Source organism: Primulina eburnea, chromosome 3 (assembly GCF_022965805.1).
Source record: "Primulina eburnea isolate SZY01 chromosome 3, ASM2296580v1, whole genome shotgun sequence".
Lineage (NCBI taxonomy): Eukaryota > Viridiplantae > Streptophyta > Magnoliopsida > Lamiales > Gesneriaceae > Primulina > Primulina eburnea.
In genome coordinates, this window is record NC_133103.1 from 32,568,826 (window position 1) to 32,593,172 (window position 24,347).

The window sequence follows — 24,347 nt, forward strand, 5'->3', positions numbered from 1 at the left end:
GCGGGTGCGGTTTTGCGTTTTTCATCTAACACTTCTTATAATATGACATGCATTCTCATATCCGTGAATCTCACATCAATGATATCTGATAATTCTCAAGCCTTACAGTAGGAAATTCGTCAAGAGCTATCTTCGCTAACCACGGGATAGTTGGAGCCGAGTGATCTATTCACCAAAGGTATAACTATTAAACTCCCAAGGAATGTTTATGATAAAATCATACGAGCGCCCAAAGCAAAACACATCTTGAATGTCAAGATCTTAAATTTTTAAAACTTCCGCTGCGTTTGGGCGTGTAGAAAACTAAGATCCAACACTTTTCATCTTAACTTTGTGAAGTTAGCTACTCATTATTCAAAGTGTAAAACTTTGAATGAACTAAAAGGTTTGTTCATAAAATGAGGGATATCTCAATTCATTACAATGCACCCCTATTTATAGTCAAATTTGGGGAGACAACCACAAATACAATATTATTTTTTTACACATAAATCTTCATTGGTATTCCAAGAAATTGTATTTTAATACACATCACTTTTGAAAATCTTCTCATCCGAATTTTCTTTTCCACATAAAACAAAACATGTAGATAATTTAGTTGTTTGAATGTGGTATTTTTTTAACTATTTGACCAAGTAATTTGAGAGATATGGTCAAAATGCTAGAGCATGGTAAAACTACCACTTCTTTTGTAACTTTATTTGTTGCTTAATTTGAGCACGTGTACGTGTACGAGGGGAAGTCATTTCCTAGAGAAATCGAATGAAAAAGGTTTAGGGTACTTTGAGAAAAGGATTGAGCCGTCTTTCATATTTTTCTATACAACGTTAAAACTTCTTCCAAATTTTCTAGTGCAATTTGGAAGAGGAACAAATCATCTAGTCATGGACCTGATTAGAAGAATACACAAAGGAGATCTGAAGAAAGTTCGTAGGGAATTCGTCAAGAGCTATCTTCGCTAACCACGGGATAGTTGGAGCCGAGTGATCTATTCACCAAAGGTATAACTTTTAAACTCCCTATGAATGTTTATGATAAAATCATACGAGCGCCCAAAGCAAAAAACATCTTGAATGTCAAAATCTAAAATTTTTAAAACTTCCGCTGTGTTTGGGCGTGTAGAAAACTAAGATCACTATTCATCTTAAATTTGTGAAGTTAGCTACTCATTATTCAAAGTGTAAAACTTTGAATGAACTCAAATGTTTGTTCATAAAATGAGGGATATATCAATTCATTACAATGCACCCCTATTTATAGCCAAATTTGGGGAGACAATCACAAATAAAATATTATTTTTTATACATAAGTCTTCATTGGTATTCCAAGAAATTATATTTTAATACACATCACTTTTGAAAATCTTCTCATCCGAATTTTCTTTTCCACATAAAACAAAACATGTAGATAATTGAGTTGTTTGAATGTGGTATTTTTTTACCATTTGACCAAGTAATTTGAGAGATATGGTCAAAATGCTAAAGCATGGTAAAACTACCACTTCTTTGGTAACTTTATTTGTTGCTTAATTTGATCTCACTTGTGAGAAAATTTTTATCTCATGCTTGACACCATTACTGTAGATATTAACATCAACTTTCTACAGGTCCAAGAATAATCTTAATCCTATTTGCAACGCCAAGGTTATTTTTGTTTTATCGAACCTGTAAAAATAACAAAAACTTATAATTACACAACAACTTGTATTTTATACAATTTATTATAAAACATATAATATTTAAACATTTAATAAAACAAAAACTATAAATTTATATTAAAAAACATTTAATTAATATACAATTTTTTATCTTTATCAATTAGTCTGTTTAGTAGTGGCTCGGGTAAAGGCGATACAGTGGTGGTGTGTGCGCATGTTTGTGAGAACTGAACAAGTAATGTTCCACGAAGGTGTCCTCACACACTGAGGGAAGTAAACTTCTAAACTAAGCTGATATAACTGAGTGTTCCCTCTAGGCAAATTGCTTCTTCAAAGCTGATAAGCATTGTGTGTGCCCTCTCTATATTTTATCTTTGTAGTCGTCAACTCTCATTTTTTTCTTCACTGAGCTTCGGCTTCTATTTATAGGAGTTTGGTTGAACGTACTGTGAGACTCAGTGAAAGAATCCGTTGCAGTTTGAATTTCTTCCCCCAAATAGATATCTGGAACAATTGGCTTTAAGCGCTGCATCAACATATATTAGTGTACCTTGATCATACAATAGCTTTTGTACCTTTGTGCACAGCTGGATTAAGCTTGTCATATCTGCAAACTGGTTCGCTCCAAACTGATGTTATGAACTGGTGAGGTGAAGTCAATTGACTCGTCAGCTGAACATATTTCAGCGATTCAGTTGGGCTCTTCATCAGCTAGCCGGACTTCTCAAGGTCTTCTGCTGAACCACCTATCAACTGGACAATCGGTTGAACTGGTTCAGTTCGATCAATCAATTGGCACTTTCAGCTTGCGTCTCGATAGCTTCAATTTAAGCTTGGTAATTGATCAGTTCGAAGGCTCATCAGTTTCAGTTTCTGCGCACTTAGGTAAACACATTAGAAACAAATAAAAAAGTTTTGTTAATATCAAAATCAAGATTACGAACATTAAATATTCCAACATAATATTTTTATTTAAAGTAAACTCGACTTTTTGATTTAATTCATAATTCATATATATATATATATATATATATATATATATATATATATATATATATATATATATATAATATTTTGACACCATTTAAGAATATAATATACGAACTATATTTAAAAATTCAAAGGAAAGAGTTTAAAATACCAAAATCGTCAAACGTTTGCCAACCATAACTTAGCGATATTTCAAAATAAAGCTCTCTAAAAACCACTCAAAAGCATAATAAAAGTCGTAAAAATCTTTAACATTAACTTAAAATCATAACTGCGGAAAAACTAGCGCTGGTCATCGGGTTATGTTCACCTTCAGTCCAGCAAGATCAACCATCAAGACCATCAACAACATCAACATCATTCTCACCTGCATCTGATACGTCTCCCTTTTTTATTGCTTAAAAAGTACTAGAATTTTTTTTTTAAAACACTCAATTTTCGGCCATATACATAAACCTCATGAAAATACTTTTATAAAATATTTTACCCTTTAAAATAAAACATCATCCAACTAGCATTTTAAAAATCAAGTGAAATAGTCATAAAAATGAAATTGTCAACTGTTTTTCCCAACCTAAAAAGCAATAAGTTTGAAAAGTATAGCCCATACTAAACCTCTCAAAAATCTCTCAAAAAGCATAAATAAATAGTGTTAAAATCTGTAACATAAATTGTGAGTCATAAGTCGTAAATGTGGAAAAAGTAGAAGCGCTTTTCCTCGGGTTGTGTGCGCCTTCAGCCCAGTCAAATCATCCGTCAAGACCTCCCTCAACCTCACCTGCATCCATCACATCTAGCGAGTCTAAAGACTCAACACACAATATTCTTTATAACAAATAATACGTATAAAATCACATGCAACAGTGAAAATATTTTTACGTAAAAATAACTGTTTCATGACATGCAAATATAAACTTTAACTTTTATCTTTTTCCTCAACATGGCATAAAACCTTTAACATGATCATCAAAATTTTCCTTTTTCCTTTTCCTTTAACATGACATAACATAAAACATTTTCCTTTCCCTTTTTCTTTGTAGAATTCAGATCGTTAATTGTGACTTTCCACAACATGACATAAACCTCAAAAATCGATGGATCCATCTACACGAAACCACAGTACTGGGCGGTGGGGACATCAGCGATACTCTCACCCGTCAACTGAGCCTTGGCCTATCCTCTTTCGAACGGAAATACGATTGTCGGGGTTCTCTTTGGGGCCTTTTCCCATAAATGGGTTCCCTCTGGGGCCTTTTCCCCTCACGATATTCTCATTCTTACTGTTACCTCGTATCATTATCTCATATTCGTTATGATGGAAATACGATCGTCCGGCTCCCACTAGGACCGTCACCCTCACGATATCTCCAACATTATCGAATTATTCACAATTACTTCAATTCCTTCAACGTTTACATTCTCATTACTTTAAAAAATCATGCATAACATAACATTTTTTTTTTGAAACCAATAATGCAACATGTCTTTTAAATGTCTTCCTAAAATCATAAAAATCCCTTAGACATTTAAAAATCATAATTTAATCATGAACATTTCATAAACATTTAAAAATCAGGCGAATATTTGATGCGGGATCGAGGAAAGGAGACCGACGACGATTTAGGTGATTTGTAAAATGTGGTATTTTATTTCAAGTCAAGAAAGTTTCATTTTAAATGATTTATGAAGTTTTAATTATTTCAAAGCCTAATTTAATTATTAGGTGATTTTTAAGATTTTAAAGTTTCAAAGTTATCACTTGAGTATTTTATTCTAAATTATGAGATTTTTAGTCAAAATTAATAATGGGTTAGTATTCTTAACTAACAAGTTAATTAGTTATTAAATCCTTAATACCCCACTAACCCACTAACCCACCAACCATACACACACACACACACACATGCACTACATATACACACACACATTTGGCCTATGACACACACATCTCTTCCACCTTTCTCCTTCAAATTTCAGCAACCACACGTTGATTTAAGTATAAAAATCGTGCCTCATGTAAGGCTCGAGAATTATTAGTCCTCATTGACGAATACTCGGAAGATAGGGGAATGCATGATATAAAAGATAGAATTTTGAAATGTAAGGCCGAAGCCAGACCGCACCCGCGTTCAGGAGTGGACCGCACCCGCGGTGCATAGACAGAAGTTGGAAAATTTTATTCGAAGCAAGACCGCACCCGCGGTAAGAACATGACCGCACCCGCGGTCAAAGATTTTTCAGAAATAAAATGAGGCCGAGACATGAGCGCACCCGCGGTGCTTAAGCAGCGCACCCGCGGTGCTGCATGCGAAAATGCCACCTTTGTTTCTTGTCTTGACACTTGGCAGGGTATATATATACTTTGAAATGACACCTCATTGTCTTCATTCAGCAGCAAGGGAGAACCGAGAGCAAGCCTTGGTTTCCTTCAAAGTTTATTCATATTAGAATTGAGATTTTGCAAGATTGAGCCATCCAATTTTAGATCCGACTTCGGTTTCGAACTCCTCTCATCATTTGCTACTCAAGGATGTAAGTATTGTTCACTTTTAGCATGATTTGAAATATATTTGTTGGAGAAGTTATGATTTTGTTGAAGATATTGTGTTCTTGATATGTCGAGCATCGTAGAAACGTAAACGGATCGATTTTTAGACACCGTATGCTATTGTTGCGATTTTCCAGCATGTTATTAAGTTGAGATGGGATATTTTCAGTGTGATAGTGTATTGTGATGAGATTATGAGCTGTGAACATTGATTGTGATGTTATTGAGTTTTCGGTATCGAGAATTACGCCGTTATGCCGTCGAACTTATACCGAGATTGATTATTGACTTGTTCATGATTGGTTTGAGTTGTTTCTGTTAATAGATGATATATAGATATTACCATTGCAGATTTGTATTGACTAGTGTGAGTTCGAGATTTCGACTACGACACCGACTACTCGACAAGAAAGGTATAATTCATGTGGTCACGGGATTGCACAACTCGATTCAGATTTGATACGAGTTTCCCTAAATCACATACTAGATTGTTATTACATTTGATTATGTAATGTCTTGTTTATTGATTTATATTCAAGTCCTGAGATAGGAGATATTGGCAGATCGGTCAAAACTAGACGTTTCGGTGTATCGACGCATAGTAGTAGATTTTCTCTATGTGTAGACCCTCGATATAGAGTTGACCGAAGTCTAGGAATAAGACGTACCGTCACCCCGAGTGGTTGGGTAGGTGATAGACCGTCTTATTCACACCGGGATCCCTAGATTAGAAACGAATCGAGTCAAAAATTTGATGTTGAATACAGATTTGTATTCCTTTACATGTTTAGATTTTAATTCATGTTACTTGATATATGCTATGCTTTTGTATATGATTATTACATTGCATGCATACATGTTTTATACTGGGATTTGTTCTCACCGGAGTTATCCGGCTATTGTCGTGTCTGTATGTGTGCATGGCAACAGGTGGGGCAGGATCTGGGTCACGAGGAAGATGAGAGATTGTTGATAGCGTGGAGATTTCGGGCTTTGCAGATTACTAGTTGTTTGTATTGGAACTTTTAAATACTAGTGTATGATTGTATTAAACAGATTGTACGTACCTTATGTTGTTTAATTATTATAGAGACAGATTATGTTTTAATTATACATTTGAATTAATGTTAAAAGCAAAAATTTTGACCCACATTTTCGAGCAAAGATCAAATAAATCCCAAAAGAATTGAGTTAGAGCCCGGGTCCCCACAACAGGTGGTATCAGAGCTGTAGGTTCTGTAGACTGAGAGAGAATAGAATGAGCGGGGTAGATTGAGTCATCTTCCTTGCTTTTGATGTGCTAGCATGATTTATTGCTTTCCCTATTATATGTTGTATTGTATCAGAGTTGATTTACAGCATATACTTGTCAAGCCTGAATCAGAACCAATTCTCGATCAGAGGTATATGATCAGAGGAGGGCTGAGGCAGATGGTATTGATTGTATACTAATCAGTTTGATAATCAGATTTATGCCGCCTAGACGTATACCATAGCCAGAGCAGGGTAGCATATCAGGTGCACAGATGGATGTCACCGGTACGCCGATGGAGACCTTACTGAAGAGGTTTCAGTCTTTCCATCCTCCTACGCTGAAGGGCACAGAGAGTGCAGTAGAGTGCGAGAGCTGGCTTGATGATATCGAGATGTTGTTTGAGTCTTTGGCATATACTGATGAGCGACTTGTGAAATTGATAGGGCATCAGCTGCAAGAGGTTGCAAAGAGCTGGTGGTTGACTGCGAAGAGAGACTTGGAGCACCGAGGCATTGACATTACGTGGAAAGTCTTCAAGGATGAGTTCTATCAGCGCTTCTTCCCCGTCTCCTACCGAAAGATAAAGGGGCTGAATTTGCGAATCTGAGGCAGGGACAATAGAACATCGAGGAGTATGTTGCTAAATTTTCTGCATTGCTTCGATTGCAGCGCATGTGGCAGGGAACGACGAAGCAGTGGCCGATCAGTTCATCAACGGGTTGAATCCAGATGTCTTTACCTTGGTGAACACCGGGAGACCCAATACTTTTTAAGAGGCACTGAACCGAGCGAAGGGAGCAGAGGCTGGTTTGATCAGGCAGCGAGGGGCTTCCTACAGTGTTCGGGGTCAGAGACAGCCACCTCCTACCGCCGATCAGTTTCCATCACCTCCTCCTCGATTTGACAGTGGATCTAGTAGTAGTGGCAAGAAGGAATTTCTGAAGGCTAAGGGCAAGCAGTTTAAGAAATCCGGGAGTAGTTCATCGGGATCAGGTCAGGGTTTAGATTATAGTGGCGCGTATTGCAGTTCGTGCGGAGGGCGACATGCCACGGAGCAATGTCAAGGAGTTATGGGACGCTGCAACATCTGTAGGTAACCGGGACACTTTGCCAGAGTTTGTCCCCAGAGAGGTGCACAACGATTCCAGAGTACAGGGTCATCAGCACCAGTGCCACAGATGGAGTGACAGGCATCCTCTGTACATTCCTTCCAGCCACCATCTACACTGACCCAGCAGAGACCAGAAGGTAGTCAGACAGTGAGTCAACCTCCTAGACAGTAGGCTAGGGTGTTTGCGCTGACAGAGGAGCAGACGCAGGAGGCACCAGACGATGTCATTGCAGGTAACTGTGTCCTTTGCGGTTACCCTGCATATGTGTTGATAGACACAGATGCATCCCATACATTTATCTCTGAACGTTTTGCATTATTGCATTCTTTGCCTGTTGAGTCGATGTTTACTGTAGTGTCTATCACATCTCCGTTGGGAAGTGGTCTGATATCTGTAACTACTGTTAGACACTGTATGCTTCAGTTTGAGGGACATGAGATTGATCTAGATTGTATAGTACTTGGTTTAGCTGATTTTGATTGTATAGTTGGTATAGACATGTTGACCAAGTACAGGGTCACTGTAGATTGTTTCCACAAGATTGTCAGATTCAGACCTGAATTGACCGAAGAGTGGAAATTCTACAGTAAGGGTTTCAGATCTCGGATTCTATTAGTATCTGCTCTGACTATGAGTAGATTGCTTCAGAGAGGAGCAGAGGGTTTTCTCGTATATTCAGTAGATCTACTGAAGTCGAGCCCAGCATTGGCAGATCTGCCAGTGGTTTGCGAGTTTGCAGATGTTTTCCCTGATGAGATTCCGGGGTTGCCTCCAGTTCGAGAGGTAGATTTTAGCATAGATCTTGTGCCAGACAGTGTTCCTATTTCGAGAGCTCCGTATAGGATGGCACCGATAGAACTGAAAGAATTGAAAGCACAGTTGGAAGATCTTCTGTCCAAGGGATATATCAGACCCAGTGTATCTCCTTGGGTTGCTCCGGTGCTCTTTGTTAGAAAGAAAGATGGTTCGATGCGACTGTGTATTGATTACAGACAGTTGAACAAGGCAACAGTGAAGAACAAGTATCCTTTGCCGCGCATCGATGATTTATTTGATCAGCTTCAAGGATCTTCGGTTTATTCGAAGATTGATTTGAGATCAGGGTATCATAAGCTCAGAGTTAGAGACGTTGATATTCCGAAGACTGCATTCCGAACCAGACTTTGAGAAAAGAGCAGTTATACGCCAAATTGTCTAAGTGCGAATTCTGGCTGAAACAGGTTGTCTTTCTGGGGCACATTATATCTGGAAATGGTATTGCGGTAGATCCGAGTAAAGTTGAGGCTGTGATCAATTGGCCGAGACCGACTTCTGTGCCGGAGATACGCAGTTTCATGGGTCTAGCCGGGTATTATCGTCGTTTTATCCGAGATTTCTCCAGTATAGCGAAGCCTATCACCCAGTTGACACAAAAGAACATGCCATTTGTATGGTCTGAAGATTGTGAAGCCAGTTTTGTAGAATTGAAGAAGAGGCTGACTAGTGCGCCTGTCTTGACGATTCCTTCAGGTACAGGTGAGTTCGTTGTATATTGTGATGCATCTCACAGAGGTCTAGGGTGTGTTGTTATGCAGCGAGGGCACGTGATAGCGTATGCCTCTAGACTGCTGAAGCCACACGAGACCCGTTATCCGATTCATGATCTTGAATTGGCGGCGATTGTCTTTGCCTTGAAGATCTGGCGTCATTATCTGTATGGCGAGAAATTTGAGATCTACGCGGATCACAAGAGCCTAAAATACTTGTTTTCTCAGTCAGAGCTGAACATGAGGCAGCGGCAATGGCTTGATCTGTTGAAAGATTTTGATTGCGAGATCAAGTACTATCCAGGGAAGTCGAATGCAGCGGCAGACGCCTTGAGTCGAAAGGTATGTGCTCTTTCCTTGTCAACAGTGGGTGTATCAAATTTAGTAGAGGATTGTTGCTTGCCTGGGTTGACATTTGATACAGAGAGTAGACCGTTGCGACTTGCTGCAATTCAAATTGAGCCAGATCTGATTTTGAGGGTCAAAGAAGCGCAGAGAACCGATCCGAGTGTTCAGAGATCGATTGATATGGTCAGAGCTGGTCATATATCAGAGTATCAGGTTAGAGATTCTGTTCTGTATGTGAATAACCGCTTAGTAGTGCCAGATGTTTCAGATTTGAGACGACAGATCATGTCAGAGGCACACGATAGTCGGTTCAGCATTCATCCTGGTGGCAGGAAGATGTACAATGATTTGAAGACGCAATTCTGGTGGAAGCAGATGAAGATAGATATTGCAGAATTTGTGTCTAAATGTTTGAACTGCCAACAGGTGAAGGCAGAAAGAAAGAAGCCCGGAGGTTTACTTCAGAGTTTGTCTATTCCTGAATGGAAATAGGATCACATTTCCATGGATTTCGTGACGAAGTTACCTCGATCTTTGCGAGGCTGTGACGCGATTTGGGTTGTGATAGACAGACTGACCAAATCAGCGTGCTTTATTCCATACAGAATGACCTATCGACACGATCAGATGGCAGAGTTGTATGTCAGTGAGGTTGTCAGATTGCACGGTGTGCCGAAGTCGATCGTATTAGATCGTGATCCACGATTCACTTCTCACTTCTGGCACAGTTTGCAGCAGGCTTTGGGTACGACTTTACACCTGAGCACTGCTTATCATCCTCAGACAGACGGACAGTCAGAGCGGACTATCCAGACTTTAGAGGACATGCTGAGAGCTGTAGTACTAGATTTTGGTACTAGTTGGCAAGATTCATTGCCGTTGTGTGAGTTTTCATACAACAACAGCTATCAGACTAGCATTAAGATGGCACCGTTCGAAGCTTTATACGGAAAGAAGTGCAGATCTCCGTTGTACTGGGATGATATCTCTGAGGTACCAGAGTTGGGGCCTGATATGATTCGTGAGATGACCGAGAAAGTGAAGATCATTCAGAAGCGAATGAAGACGGCACAGGATAGGCAAGCGAAATACGCAAATGTCAGACACAGACCGTTGGTATTTGATAAGGGAGACAGAGTATTTTTGAAGATTTCACCCTTCAGAGGCGTTGTCAGATTTGGCAAGCGGGGGAAATTGTCTCCTAGATACGTTGGCCTGTATGAGATTCTTGAAAAGATTGGCGATCGAGCTTACATACTTGCTCTTCCTCCTTCTTTGTCGGGAATACATGACGTATTCCATGTATCGATGTTGCGCAGATATGTGCCAGATGATTCTCATGTCATTCAGCCTGACGAAGCCGAGCTAGATCAGACTTTGAGCTATATTGAAAGACCGATACAGATTCTTGATCGGAAAGAGAAACAGCCTAGAACCAAAATCATTCCGCTTGTGAAGATTCAGTGGAGTCGTCAAGGCATCGAGGAAGCAACTTGGGAGACAGAGTCAGATAGGAGACAGAGATATCCTGAGTTATTCACATGATATGAGTCCCTATTTCAGTTTTAGTTATACTGCTTTTGTATATACTTGCATAATTAATTGTTTACGAGTTCGAGGACGAACTCCTCTCTAAGAGGGGGAGAAATGTAAGGCTCGAGAATTATTAGTCCTCATTGACGAATACTTGGAAGATAGGGGAATGCATGATATAAAAGATAGAATTTTGCAATGTAAGGCCGAAGCCAGACCGCACCCGCGTTCAGGAGTGGACCGCACCCGCGGTGCATAGACAGAAGTTGGCAAATTTTATTCGAAGCAAGACCGCACCTGCGGTAAGAACATGACCGCACCCGCGGTCAAAGATTTTTCAGAAATAAAATGAGGCCGAGACATGAGCGCACCCGCGGTGCTTAAGCAGCGCACCCGCGGTGCTGCATGCGGAAATGCCACCTTTGTTTCTTGTCTTGACACTTGGCAGGGTATATATATACTTTTAAATGACACCTCATTGTCTTCATTCAGCAGCAAGGGAGAACCGAGAGCAAGCCTTGGTTTCCTTCAAAGTTTATTCATATTAGAATTGAGATTTTGCCAGATTGAGCCATCCAATTTTAGATCCGACTTCGGTTTCGAACTCCTCTCATCATTTGCTACTCAAGGATGTAAGTATTGTTCACTTTTAGCATGATTTGAAATATATGTGTTGGAGAAGTTATGATTTTGTTGAAGATATTGTGTTCTTGATATGTCGAGCATCGTAGAAACGTAAACGGATCGATTTTTAGACACCGTATGCTGTTGTTGCGATTTTCCAGCATGTTATTAAGTTGAGATGGGATATTTTCAGTGTGATAGTGTATTGTGATGAGATTATGAGCTGTGAACATTGATTGTGATGTTATTGAGTTATCGGTATCGAGAATTACGCCGTTGTGCCGTCGAACTTATACCGAGATTGATTATTGACTTGTTCAAGATTGATTTGAGTTGTTTCTGTTAATAGATGATATATAGATATTACCATTGCAGATTTGTATTGACTAGTGTGAGTTCGAGATTTCGACTACGACACTGACTATTCGACAAGAAAGGTATAATTCATGTGGTCACGGGATTGCACAACTCGATTCAGATTTGATACAAGTTTCCCTAAATCACATACTAGATTGTTATTACATTTGATTATGTAATGTCTTGTTTATTGATTTATATTCAAGTCCTGAGATAGGAGATATTGGCAGATCGGCCAAAACTAGACGTTTCTGTGTATCGACGCATAGTAGTAGATTTTCTCTATGTGTAGACCCTCGATACAGAGTTGACCGAAGTCTAGGAATAAGACGTACCGTCACCCCGAGTGGTTGGGTAGGTGATAGACCGTCTTATTCACACCGGGATCCCTAGATTAGAAACGAATCGAGTCAAGAATTTGATGTTGAATACAGATTTGTATTCCTTTACATGTTTAGATTTTAATTCATGTTACTTGATATATGCTATGCTTTTGTATATGATTATTACATTGCATGCATACATGTTTTATACTGGGATTTGTTCTCACCGGAGTTATCCGGCTGTTGTCGTGTCTGTATGTTTGCATGGCAACAGGTGGGGCAGGATCTGGGTCACGTGGAGATTTCGGGCTTTGCAGATTACTAGTTGTTTGTATTGGACTTGTACTGGAACTTTTAAATACTAGTGTATGATTATATTAAACAGATTGTACGTACCTTATGTTGTTTAATTATTATAGAGACAGATTATGTTTTAATTATACATTTGAATTAATGTTAAAAGCAAAAATTTTGACCCACATTTTTGAGCAAAGATCCAATAAATACCAAAAGAATTGAGTTAGAGCCGGGGTCCCCACACCTCAAGTCACCCGGATCACTTCCTGCACCGCTTCGTTTCGTTATTCGTCGTATCGTGAGTTTCAAAGATCAAAGGCATTTATATTCTTTCGTTTTTGTATCGATCTTGTCATAGTAATTATTTTGATGTATATTGTATGAAAAACATGTGTATGTTATAGGTTGGTTTTCTCGAATTGTTTTCAACACATGATTTGTAGTACATCGTGTTATATTCGATTTGACAGTAAATTCGTATTTTTCTGATAAGAAATGTGCGAGATATGATTTTTACCGTGACATCGCTCAAGCTGCGAAAATTTGTGCATGTTCTTCTTGTTTTATAAGGTTTTGGTCGTTGGCTTCATTGGGATCTTCTGAATCTTTGCTGCTTTTGTTAGGGCTGCATGTCCAGAGCATTCCAACAAAGCCCTCAACGTTTTTAAGTATGTTCGACGTGGAAAAGTAAATGTTTTGTTTTTGAGGTATGCTAAATAACTTGTGACCAAATATGAACGGGTTTGGAAGTCGGTGAATGTGACCGAGGACCTATCCACCCCAATAAAGTTTTATCGGGTTTGATCAGGATTGGAAAGCGGTAAGTATGACAAGGACCAATCCACCCGATAAAGTATGACCGGATATCTTATGTATGTGGTAGTAGACATCCCTGCCAGCCCAGTATTGTGGTTTAGTCTGATTAGGCGCATTTTTGTATGAGTCACTTGCTTTGAAACATATCTGTACGCAAAATGATGTTATGCATGATCAAGTATGTATGATGCAAGTATGTTTATGAAAATGTTTAGGAAATGATGGTACGTCTACGTTTATGTATGTATGTTCAAGTTCAAGTATGGTACTCTCTACTTTAAAATGCATGTGGTTTTAATACATATTATTTTTTATTCTCAGTTTATGCATGTTTAGTTTTTAGACTCACTAGACTTGATCGATGCAGGTGAGGACGAATAAGAGGAGACACGGGGTGGGGACCAATGTGTCGGCTCGATATGCGTAGGAGGCCAAACCCGATGACCGCCTATGTTTTTAAGTCATTATGCATGTTTAAAATACTCTGATTTTCCCGAGGCTGTTTACGATGTTTAAACGGTTACCGTTTTGCAAACTTTGTATGTAAATGTTTTAAGTCCAAATATTTTTAGACGAGCATATTATGTTCATCGCGATTTGAAGGTTTATTACTTATTTAAGAAATTTTTTATTTTTCCGCAAATTTCAATTATTTCAAAAACACAGTACGTTACACCTTTGCTCTGATACCAACTGAAACGTGCTCCACTATTTTTTTAACTTTAAATTCCTACTAAATTTTTTTATACTTAATATCTAATTCCCTAATTTAAAATAACTGGACATTTTCATAAATCAAAATAGTATAACATTTAAAATCTCAAATGCATAAAAATCCCTAAATCGTCAATTAACAAATTTCCTCCAACCTTTAACACGATAATCTTACTTCAAAAAAAGTAGAAAAATCTTTAACAAATTCATTAACAAAAATCTTTAAATCTTGTAACTATCAAGCTAATGCGGAAAATAAATGTCTCTCGGGAGTGCACTGTAGTACTCGGTTCACTCAAGCGTCAACGCCTCCATCAATATCATCATCACCTATGTTGAGATCTTGATTTCAGAATTTGACAAATTAAGGGTAAAAAGATTGAACAACTGATCGAGAAAACAGAAGGTAACTGAATTGAAGATTCTTAAACTGATAATTGCCCGAACTGAAAATAAATGCATATATAGTCAAAGGAAACTGAACTCAGCTAAGCTAAGTGAATTGTGTAGTCAACTGGACGATCACTTAAACTGATCAGTTACAAAGCAATCAGTTAATCCTATCAGCTATGTCAATTAATAAATCAGCTTGACACGTCACCTGCACTATTCAAACCTTGTGAGTCTATGACTCAACATGTTCTAAACATGAGTAACAAATAATACTTATACAAGCAAATGCATTAAAATCAAACTTTTACTCAAAATAACTCGTAAGCATAAATAAATTGTAAATCGTCAAATCGTAAACTTTCAATCATTTAACATTTTTGGTGAAGTTTGATCTTTGAAAGTGACTTGTCTTTTATCCTGTGGTCGACTGACCAGTCTTAGCTCACCATTCCGCATGGGGATAGGCACTAGGCACCGACGTAAAATCGAAATACAATCATTATGCTCTCTCTGGGGTCTTTTCCTGAAACGAGCTCGCTCTAGATCATTCTCTTGCATGATATTCTCAAAAATCATATATCATATCATCTTTGTCACAGTCAATTCACATCCTTAAAAATATTTTTCTTTTCCTTTTTCGTAATAAAATATCGTGCGCTTTCCAATTTCGTAAAATAGCATTTTAACATTAAAATTGTACAGTTTTATCATAAATCATAAAATCTCATATTTTCAACATAAACATTCAAAAATATTGTTTAACATTCATTATGATTCCTCGAGACACTGCCAATCTTTTCTGTACTACCCAAGTATAAAATGACCGTTTTTGTCCTGGACTTATAATTTCTTGTTTTTGACTTTTTCTTACTTTTGTTGACTCGAGATCATCCCAAATAATTATTTAAACTTAAATTTAATTTCTATTATTTTTAATTAACGTAAACTCGGCTTTTTAATTTAATTTCTTAATTAATAATTCGTAAAGCGTTAAATTATCAAATTAATTCAAACTTAAATAATTTCTTCCCAAATTTTAAACATAAACTTTTCATACCTAGAATACTCCCGTGAACCATGAACCGATCCCCGTGGACCATGGTTTGAGCCCTTTCCCATTAAACTCGAGAATCCAAACTCTAGCTCCCCTCATCGAGCCACGACCCAAATCCATCGAGCCACCCTGAGCCAAACCCTGACCAGACCCCATAGGACCCTACTGAGCACTCTAGACCACCAAACCTAGCCCCTCGATCAAGTAAGCATCCGTGCGAGTTCCCCCTTATTTTTCCTTGCTTCCCTAGGACTCTACTCGACTAGGATTCTTGCACTTTCTTAACCACCGACTCCACTGTACCCTAGCCGTCCCTAGACCACGCTCCAACCCAGAATAGTCCAGTCTAAACAAGTCCAAGCCCATATCTAGCAGCCCGCAGCCATCCTCTTATTCCCAAAGTCATGACCCTCATCCTATTCCAGCCACCATGGACCATGGTTGCACCAGGCCCTGTGTTGTCCCTGAACTATCTTCCTTAGACCCCTCTGGACCAGACTAGATCCTCCTAACCAATCCTGAGCCGCCCCTCTCCGTGATTGCACCTAGCATGCATGGAAAGAATCCATGCGGTTGTGGACTCTTCCCCACGGCAGCACTTGAGTCCTAGCCATGCTAGGACTCTTCCAAGCCATTAGTCATGTCTAGCACGCCCCCTGGCCCAAGCCCTGGTTGAGCCGCATGCCCCATTGCCCTTATCTGAACCCATACATCAATTTTTTCCATAAAAACCCTAGCCGCTAACCATCAGCTATGAAAGGCCCCTCCTAGCTCTTGTCCAGCCCTCGTTTCGTGCCTAAACGGCACCTGTTCAATCACTTAAACGTCATATGTTGGCAGCGTACTCGTTGAAAATCATAACACGTTCATATACACTTAAAAATCTTCAAAATTTTAAAAATAATTGTCAAAACGATAAGCTATTTCAAAAACAATACATTTGATGAAAAAATAAACAAAACATGGATAATATGGATTAAATGATGCGTCAAAGAATTTAGAAACGTGCCTTTGCATTATAAAACGGCCGAATATGAGATCGTCGGCGTGGGACGCGAAGAAAAACGAACGGCGACAAAGACTCCTTGTTTCTTCCTCTCCAAATTTTCAAAAATTGTGTGTGTTGTGTTTGTGTGATTTCGGCTGAATGGCCTTTCAAAATTCCTAAGATTTTATTTTATAGATTTTAATTTTTATGTTAATGGGATTAGGTTTTGGGCCTTTTAATTTAGGAGCAATTGGGCTAACTAATCTTTGGTAAATTAGGCCCAATAACACTTATTTAATTGAAAATAAAAGTTTATAAAAAATTAGTTTCCAAAAATAATAGTTTTGATCTTTTAAAAGTCTTCGGTTTGCCCAAAACTGGCTTCCCATTTAAATCAAGCTTGTCTCGTAAAATAATTTGAACTTTACCATTTTTATAAAATTTAATCATATTTAATCATATTAAAAAGCTTTGAAAATATTTATTGGAAATATTATTTTTTTCTTGGTCGTCCTCGATCTCCTTTCCCAGCCTATTATCGAATATTCGAGTAAAATATACAGTTTTCGTAACATCATGCAATTAGTTCCTTAATCATGTTTTATGCATCATGTAAGCACATAAAATCAATTAAGGAAGTTAAATATGAAATTTAAATCATTTGCTTATATGTGGTTTACGTAGGTTAGTTTTTGGACGTTACATATACTGTAAGGTTTAGAAAATTTAAACTACATAACCTTACTGCATGCAATCTATTGTTTTGCTAAAATATGTGCTTACATATTTTAATGCATTAAATGCATGATTATTGCATGAATATGTGTTTTATTTTATGGTTTATTAATGTTTCTTGTATTAGGGGCTTTTTAGTAGTATTTCACGTTCGAACGAGGAACGGAGACCGGTGATAGTTAAGGAATTTTTTTAATTAAATAATTATTTTAATAATTAAATATATGTTGTAAATATTTTTGATTTTTCAAAAATGGGCCATGGTATGGTATTTTTATTCATCAAGTCATATTTTAAATCGGTATGCAATTTTTAGCAAAACGGAGAGTTTTTTGAGCGTTCATACAATATTTTCAAAAACGTACTTAAACGAAATATTTTGTGAGGGCGATTTTGGGCTTAATGGGCCTAATTTAAGTTGTATTGGGCCCAAACTCCTTCACCTCTTAATTATTTTTATGAAGAGCCCATCATACAACCTTATTACAACAAACCCCAATCCCCTCACTCATTGTATTCTGCCGACCCACCCAAGCCCTATCAGGAGCAGCTCGTGGCATTTCAGAAACCTATGTACTCGGTTTTCTCAAAATAATTCATAGGAACTCTTCCTCGTCCCTCTGGTGCCCATTCTACGCAATCGTGTCGAGGTTTTTGAGCGTAAATACGCAAAGGAAAGCCTGATATCTCCATTGTCTCGTCTTTAAAATCATAATACGAGTTTTTGATTAATTTTGCATGATTTATTGTCGTTCTAATGTATTTATGGGTTTCGAATGCTTGTCCAAGGAGGAAACAGATTTTTTTTATGTATTGATTTTCACATTTTTGACTCTTGTTGCAAGGGGCTGTCAGGACTGATGGGTAGGAGGTTCATTCATTTCTAGTTGAAGGTGCATAGGCGTTAGAAACAGGTCTGGATTGGGTTGTGTGAGAGATGCGATCGGGTGTTTATGTTTTGGGCTAGGAAGGGGTTCGGTCGAGATTTGAGTAACGACGGCTGTGTGCAGGCCTATACCAAGCTGTGGTTCAGCATTGGAGAGTCTAAGTCAGGGTCCTGGGGGTCGATGCTTGGCAGGTTCGAAAGGTTAAGGGGCGAGCAGAGGCGATTAGATGTGTAGATGCGTGGGAAGCTTGGATCCCGTGATGCGACATTCTTGCGTGCATGGCTCGTTGGGAGTAGTCTGGTCAGGTGCACGTGGGTCTAGTCTTGGCCCAAGGGTGGTCTGGTTCGGGGCTGGTCCAGTCTAGTGTGGGCTAGGATCGAAGATTCAAGTGTTTATTTATTAATAATTTAAATTTAAAATTGATTTCAAAAATAATTTTAAAAAAAATCAAATCTACTGCAATCCGTGCTTACAAAACACGGATCATGCTCCACGTGAGCATTACCCGTGCTTTGTAAGCATGGATGCTCCAACGTGGAGCATCATCCGTGCTTACCTAGCACGGATGCTCCATGTTGGCGGCATTCGTGCTTACCAAACACGTATGCTCCATCGTGGAGCACACGTGGAGCAAAAGCACGGACGCTTACCAAAATCGTACTTTGTTTTGTCTTTTTTCTTGTCTCATTTCGTGTCATTTCTGAATCTTTTACGTGAATTCTGAAATTTTTGTAAATTATTGAATCTTCACGTGAAGTTCAATAATTAATTCTAAATTTCTTTCAGTATTTTCCTTCTATATAATGTGAACTAGAACGAATGAGTTATCAATTTCCACTTTGATTCTGTATAAATTTTCTCTCAAATATCATCGGAAAAATGTCTAACATAGATGTACTCTTATATTTTGGTGGTCATGTAGTTATAGATAATGGATCGGTTGAATATAATATTCCATTTGTTTGACCGATACGAGTATTACGATCTATTAATTTGTTGGAGTTGGTTGAAGTTGTGCATAAAATGTTAGGAATCGATCCAACGAATTTTTCTTTGATATTGTCAAAAAATATTCATTCATTGAGAGATCATCTTGGCATGAAATTCAAGTCCATCTCGTTGACGATGATGCTTTAAAATTTATAATGCAATGTTACAATATGCATATGTTTCATTTATACGTGGAAACAAATTCAATTGAGCATCATGTTGGATTTGATGATCCTGAATCCTACGTTCCACATGCATCCGATTCAAGGTTCAATAACCAACCCGATGCTTCTACATATGGTGGTTTCCAGGATCTAGAATCTTATGTTCCACAGGTTACTGAAGGACTCGATAATCTAAATTTTGAAAATTTAAGTGGGTCTTGGGATCAATATATCAATGTCTCGTCGGAACAAAATCATGCTCTGTATTGGCTGAATACAACATTAGATACGAGTGCTCGTTTTCCGAATCTGTCCACTAATGACGATATTTGCAAGAGTTATACTGAACCTGATATGTCATATATCGAGTCTGAAGAAGAAGAAGTGAATGATGATGAAGAAGTGAATACAATTTCAAATCCTGATGAGGGGACATCATCTCGGCAACCATCTCGTGACACTTTACAGAGGCAGACCATACCATTTCTTTCAAGCACTTCTAAAATGCCATCATTTTTCAATAAATGTTTTGGGGAACAACCTCCTGATTCTGTCAAATTTCCTACGGCATCTATGATTAGGGAAGCATATAACTGGTATCATTTTTTTGCCTCATGGTTAATGCCATCTAGGCATGTTTCTGATGTGACAAAAATGAAAGCAGCATTGGCCTATTGCATCATCACCAGCAAGAAAGTGGATGTAAGCCGTGTTATCATGAATTCGATTTTGCAGGCTGCACGGGGCACATCCAAAGTTAGCATGCCCCATTCTTCGAAAATCAAGCAACTCTGCCACCTAGTTGGGGTTACATGGGATGACAGTGAGCCAGTCTTGCACAAAAAAGACAATATCTTAATTGTTGCAAAGCTCTCGAGGGATAAAAGACGGAGGCAGATTGAGAGTGGTCTGGGCCAGGCTTCAGGGAGTGGAGCACAAACATAGCGGGCCCCACAAGTACCACACGCACGATAGGCACGTGCAAATATGGGACAGACTTCACACTAGTGTATCGATGAACAAGATCGCAAAATGATCAGACAGTGGCGTATGACATGCGAGAACATGGATTACGTGCATGATTTTAATCGTGTGCTTGTGCAGCGCTTCCCTGCGACTAGTGCCTCCGACGAGCCATTTCCAGCTCGCCAGCATTTTCACTTCTACCCATCAAGGATGATGATGAGTATTATGATGAGGATGAGGAGGTTGAGATGTCATGCGAGGACAACGACTCCTGAATAAAACAACAACAAATCACATAAAACCTGCTCAAGAATCACAAAATTCCAAGTTAAAAACAAGTAATAAAAGTACAATAAATTTCACTTATCAAACTCCCCCAAACTTAGGATTTTGCTAGTCCCGAGCAAAACAAAACAACACTAACAAACAAGTAATGAAATACTTTAAAGAACTTTGCCTCAATATAATTTAATTAACTCTTCACGCATTCATTATTCAATATATGACAAGTCAAAACAATCCAATCAATTTTTCATCCGGATATAATCATGCAATCGTTTAATTTTCTAAACTTCTAATCTCTTCAACTCATGTTTCAAAACATTCTCAATCGATTTCAATTTTAACAAACACAAATCAAGAGGTCTTTTTCTGAAAAAATTTGGTTCAAATCAATATTCATTCAAGAAAGGAATATCCAATAAATATTTGATGCAATGAGGTGTGTATAAAGTTGATCAAGATTCGTACTCAATGTAAGTTTTTATCGATTTTCCATAGGCTTGATCCTCCCAATCCCTCTCCACTAGTATATTGGACAACTATGACTTGGTCAATAGGATTTGCAATGCTCGTAATGTTAGACCTTGGCTCATGGCTACAAATGAAGATTATGAATTCAAATAAGGGAGTAAGTTGAATATTTATCTCTTTTGCAAACTCCACTTTTTCTTTTATCTCCATTTTTCATTCATTTCATCTCTCTCTTTTTTTTTTCATTTTTCTGCAACTTCTTCAAGGAAACATCATTCATTTTTCTTTTCTTTTGTAGGACAATTTCAAAATTTTTTTTTGATCATTTGAATTCTTACTCCCTTGAGAAGGTAGGAAATTAAGGTTTAAGATATTCAACAGGGTGGTAAATGTGAGATATTTGAAAGGATATCGAATGAGAGTCTTTTACAAATATTTACGTGTGTCATTCGAATTCATATAAGCTACAAAGAGGTGACAAATGATAAATTATTTTATTTGCTGGCTCGAAAGGCTCAACCAATCCAAAAAAATCACCTAAATCATAATTTGTCCATATTTCGCCTCGAGTGTTGTTTGGATAGTTCTAGACAAAATCTCAATTCACCAACACAAAGTAGAATCTAATCATCGTGAAAAATGGTGTCTCAATGCATCAACCAAATAGATATATATTCAAAAGAAGAGTGCTTAGCTTCCAAGAAATTTCAAGAACACAATTTTTTTCTCATATAGGCTCATGAAGGCTTCAAATGAATATTTATGAACAGTATAAATAGGCCCAAATAAAATCAAAGATTGCCTCAATCATTTATGTGTTTGCAAAAATTTATTTCAATGTCAAATGAAAATAGCAAAGTTGTTTAGAAATTATAAGTCTCAAACTTATCTAATCTCATGATTGTTCTCTAAATTTTTCAAATTGATTGATGAACATGAATGAAATACATGACCTTTCTTTTCAATACACAAATTTTGTTCATCATTGGCCATTTCAAAAAATTTCATAACTATGAAACTACAAACACACAAGAAAATAACTCAAAAGTAAATAAAATACTCAAATAAAAGTAAATAAATAATCGAACACACAAAATAAAATAAATAACATCTTTCCCAAACTAAAATATTTGCATCGCCCTCGATGTAAATGATCATGAAAGTTAGAGGAATACACATACCTCGGTCAACTACCGTCAAGGGTCATTCTCATCCTCATCATCTGTGCATTCTTGTGGTGGGTGGTACTCCGGCGGATAGTATTTCGAATTGAAGGAGAATTTTAGAGAAGTGTTCTTCGTTGATGCTTAATTTCTGCCCCTTTCTGTTTTTAAAAACATCCACCGCAGGTGCGGTCTAGAACATACCGCGGGTGCGGTGTAATACTGGAAATTTTTGAATTTTCGACCTTCAATTACCGTGGGTGCGGTGTTGGTTTTGGAAACATATCGAGGGTGCACTACAACTAGACCGCAGGTGCACTACAACTAGACCGCGGGTGCGCTTTGCCTACTGTAAATTTCCAGTTTTCATTCAACACACACTGTGCGTGCACTCAATAAAATACCCCGGGTGCGGTATGGCTACTGGAAATTTTTTTATTTTCTATCTTCAACGACCGTTGGTGCAGTATATTTCCAGCGCGGGTGCACTCTTCGAAATTGTTTTCTCCTCTAGTTGTTAGTCTTGAAAAACACAATTGAGATTCATAAGATTTGGGGGAATACAATAACACACTAAACCAAAAATACACAAACAAAAATAAGAATACAAGAGTAGAAGCAAAACCGAAAACAAAATGTAATAAAGAAAAAAAAGAAATTGGGTTGCCTCCCAATAAGCGCTTGGTTTACGTCGTCAGCCAGACTGTCACTGCACTGTTCAAGGTGGGTCGTGAGAACTTTTAGATGCCTTGATTTCCACCTTTTGGCCTTCAACATCCATTGTCAATTTTATTTGTTTCAGGTCGATGATATTTCCAGCAGTAGCCAAGAATGGTCGTCCTAGAATGATAGGACCATGCTTACTATTTTCCATGTCTAGTACCCCGAAATCTGCTTGAAGCCTCAATTTATCAATTTTAAGTTCAACATCTTCTACACAACCCAATGGCACCTTCACTGATTTATCTGCCTGTTGCAAGATTACTTCTGTGGGTTTGATTCTGCTCAGTCCAAGATTCTCGTAAAGAGAACTTGGCATTATATTCACATTTGCTCCTGAATCACAGATAGCTTTTTCCACCAATTGACCCCCTATTTCATATGGCACAACAACTTCACCAGGATATAGCATCTTCTGAGGAAGATTTCTTCGTGTTTCTTCTTCAAATTTCACTTCCCCTTGATCTGCAGAATAAATATTAGTGTGTATGTTCTTGAGATCGTCAAAAAATTTTTTCTTTTGAAATTTCGCTTGTAATTGCAAAAATCTATGGGGGTAGGGAAGTAAAGAAATATCAATGCATTGATTTGAATCATACCTCTCTTTTTTCTTAGCTCGGACTCTTTTGGTTAGAGTTGGCTTTTCATCCTTGATAGGTGTGAATTTAACTTTTTTCTCCTCTCTGCTTACCACACCATTCTCCTCGTGCTGTATAAAAATGGCATTCACTTCTCTCAGATTTGGGTCTGCAATCTTTTGAATTGCGCCTAACGGTTGAGATGTGAGTTGCTTTGTTATCTGCCCCACTTGCGACTCAAGGAGTTTCAAGGAAGCACCAATATTCGCCATGTGTTTCTCAACGCTATCAAGTCTAGACTCAGTCTTAGCAGTTCTCTTGCCAGATTCAGCAACAAATGTTCCAACCAAATCCTCAAATGATTGTTTCCCTTCCCCATTTGATGTATTGAACCCCGGTGGAGGATTCAACACATTCTTATTTTTAGCATATGAAAAATTCTCATGATTCTCAAACCAATATGATAAGTGTTAGGGGGAAGGTTACCTCGACATCCTCTGTATCCACCAAAATTCCTATTGTTGATATAATGAGCCTCATCAGGTATATGTGGTTCTACAATAACAACCGATGCATTTTCAACCTCTGTTGTAATAACTTTATTCATAGCTGCAATTTGAGTTGTTAAAGCTGAAATTTGTGCAATGAGTGATATAATAGGATCTACGGCATAAATTCCAGCTGGCTTCTTTACTCCTGACCTCTCAGACGACCACTGATAACTGTTAATGGTCATCTATTCAAGAAAATCATATGCTTCATCATGTGATTTGGCAAATATCGTGCCACGAGCTCCTGCATCCACAGTGCCTCTTGTTTGTCCATTCAAACCATTGTAAAACAATTCAATCTGTAA

The 24,347-nt window shown here is 38.0% G+C and overlaps 1 protein-coding gene across 1 annotated transcript; it reads right to left on the reverse strand.

Moving 5' to 3' along the window:
* Window positions 1-22,911: 22,911 nt before the first annotated feature.
* Window positions 22,912-24,098, reverse strand: LOC140827269 (uncharacterized). The gene is made up of 2 exons (XM_073189909.1): window positions 23,978-24,098; window positions 22,912-23,861 (listed from the first exon to the last, which is right to left on the reverse strand). Exons 1-2 carry the CDS (start codon window positions 24,096-24,098, stop codon window positions 22,912-22,914), a joined length of 1,071 nt encoding a protein of 356 aa, XP_073046010.1.
* Between the last annotated feature and the right edge of the window lie 249 nt (window positions 24,099-24,347).

Coding starts and splice junctions, on each gene's coding strand:
- LOC140827269 (XM_073189909.1), bottom strand. CDS start 24,098: ATGAATAAAGTTATTACAACAGAGGTTGAAAATGCATCGGTTGTTATT. Junction 23,862..23,977: donor TGGATACAGAGGATGTCGAG/GTAACCTTCCCC, acceptor CAAATGGGGAAG/GGAAACAATCATTTGAGGAT.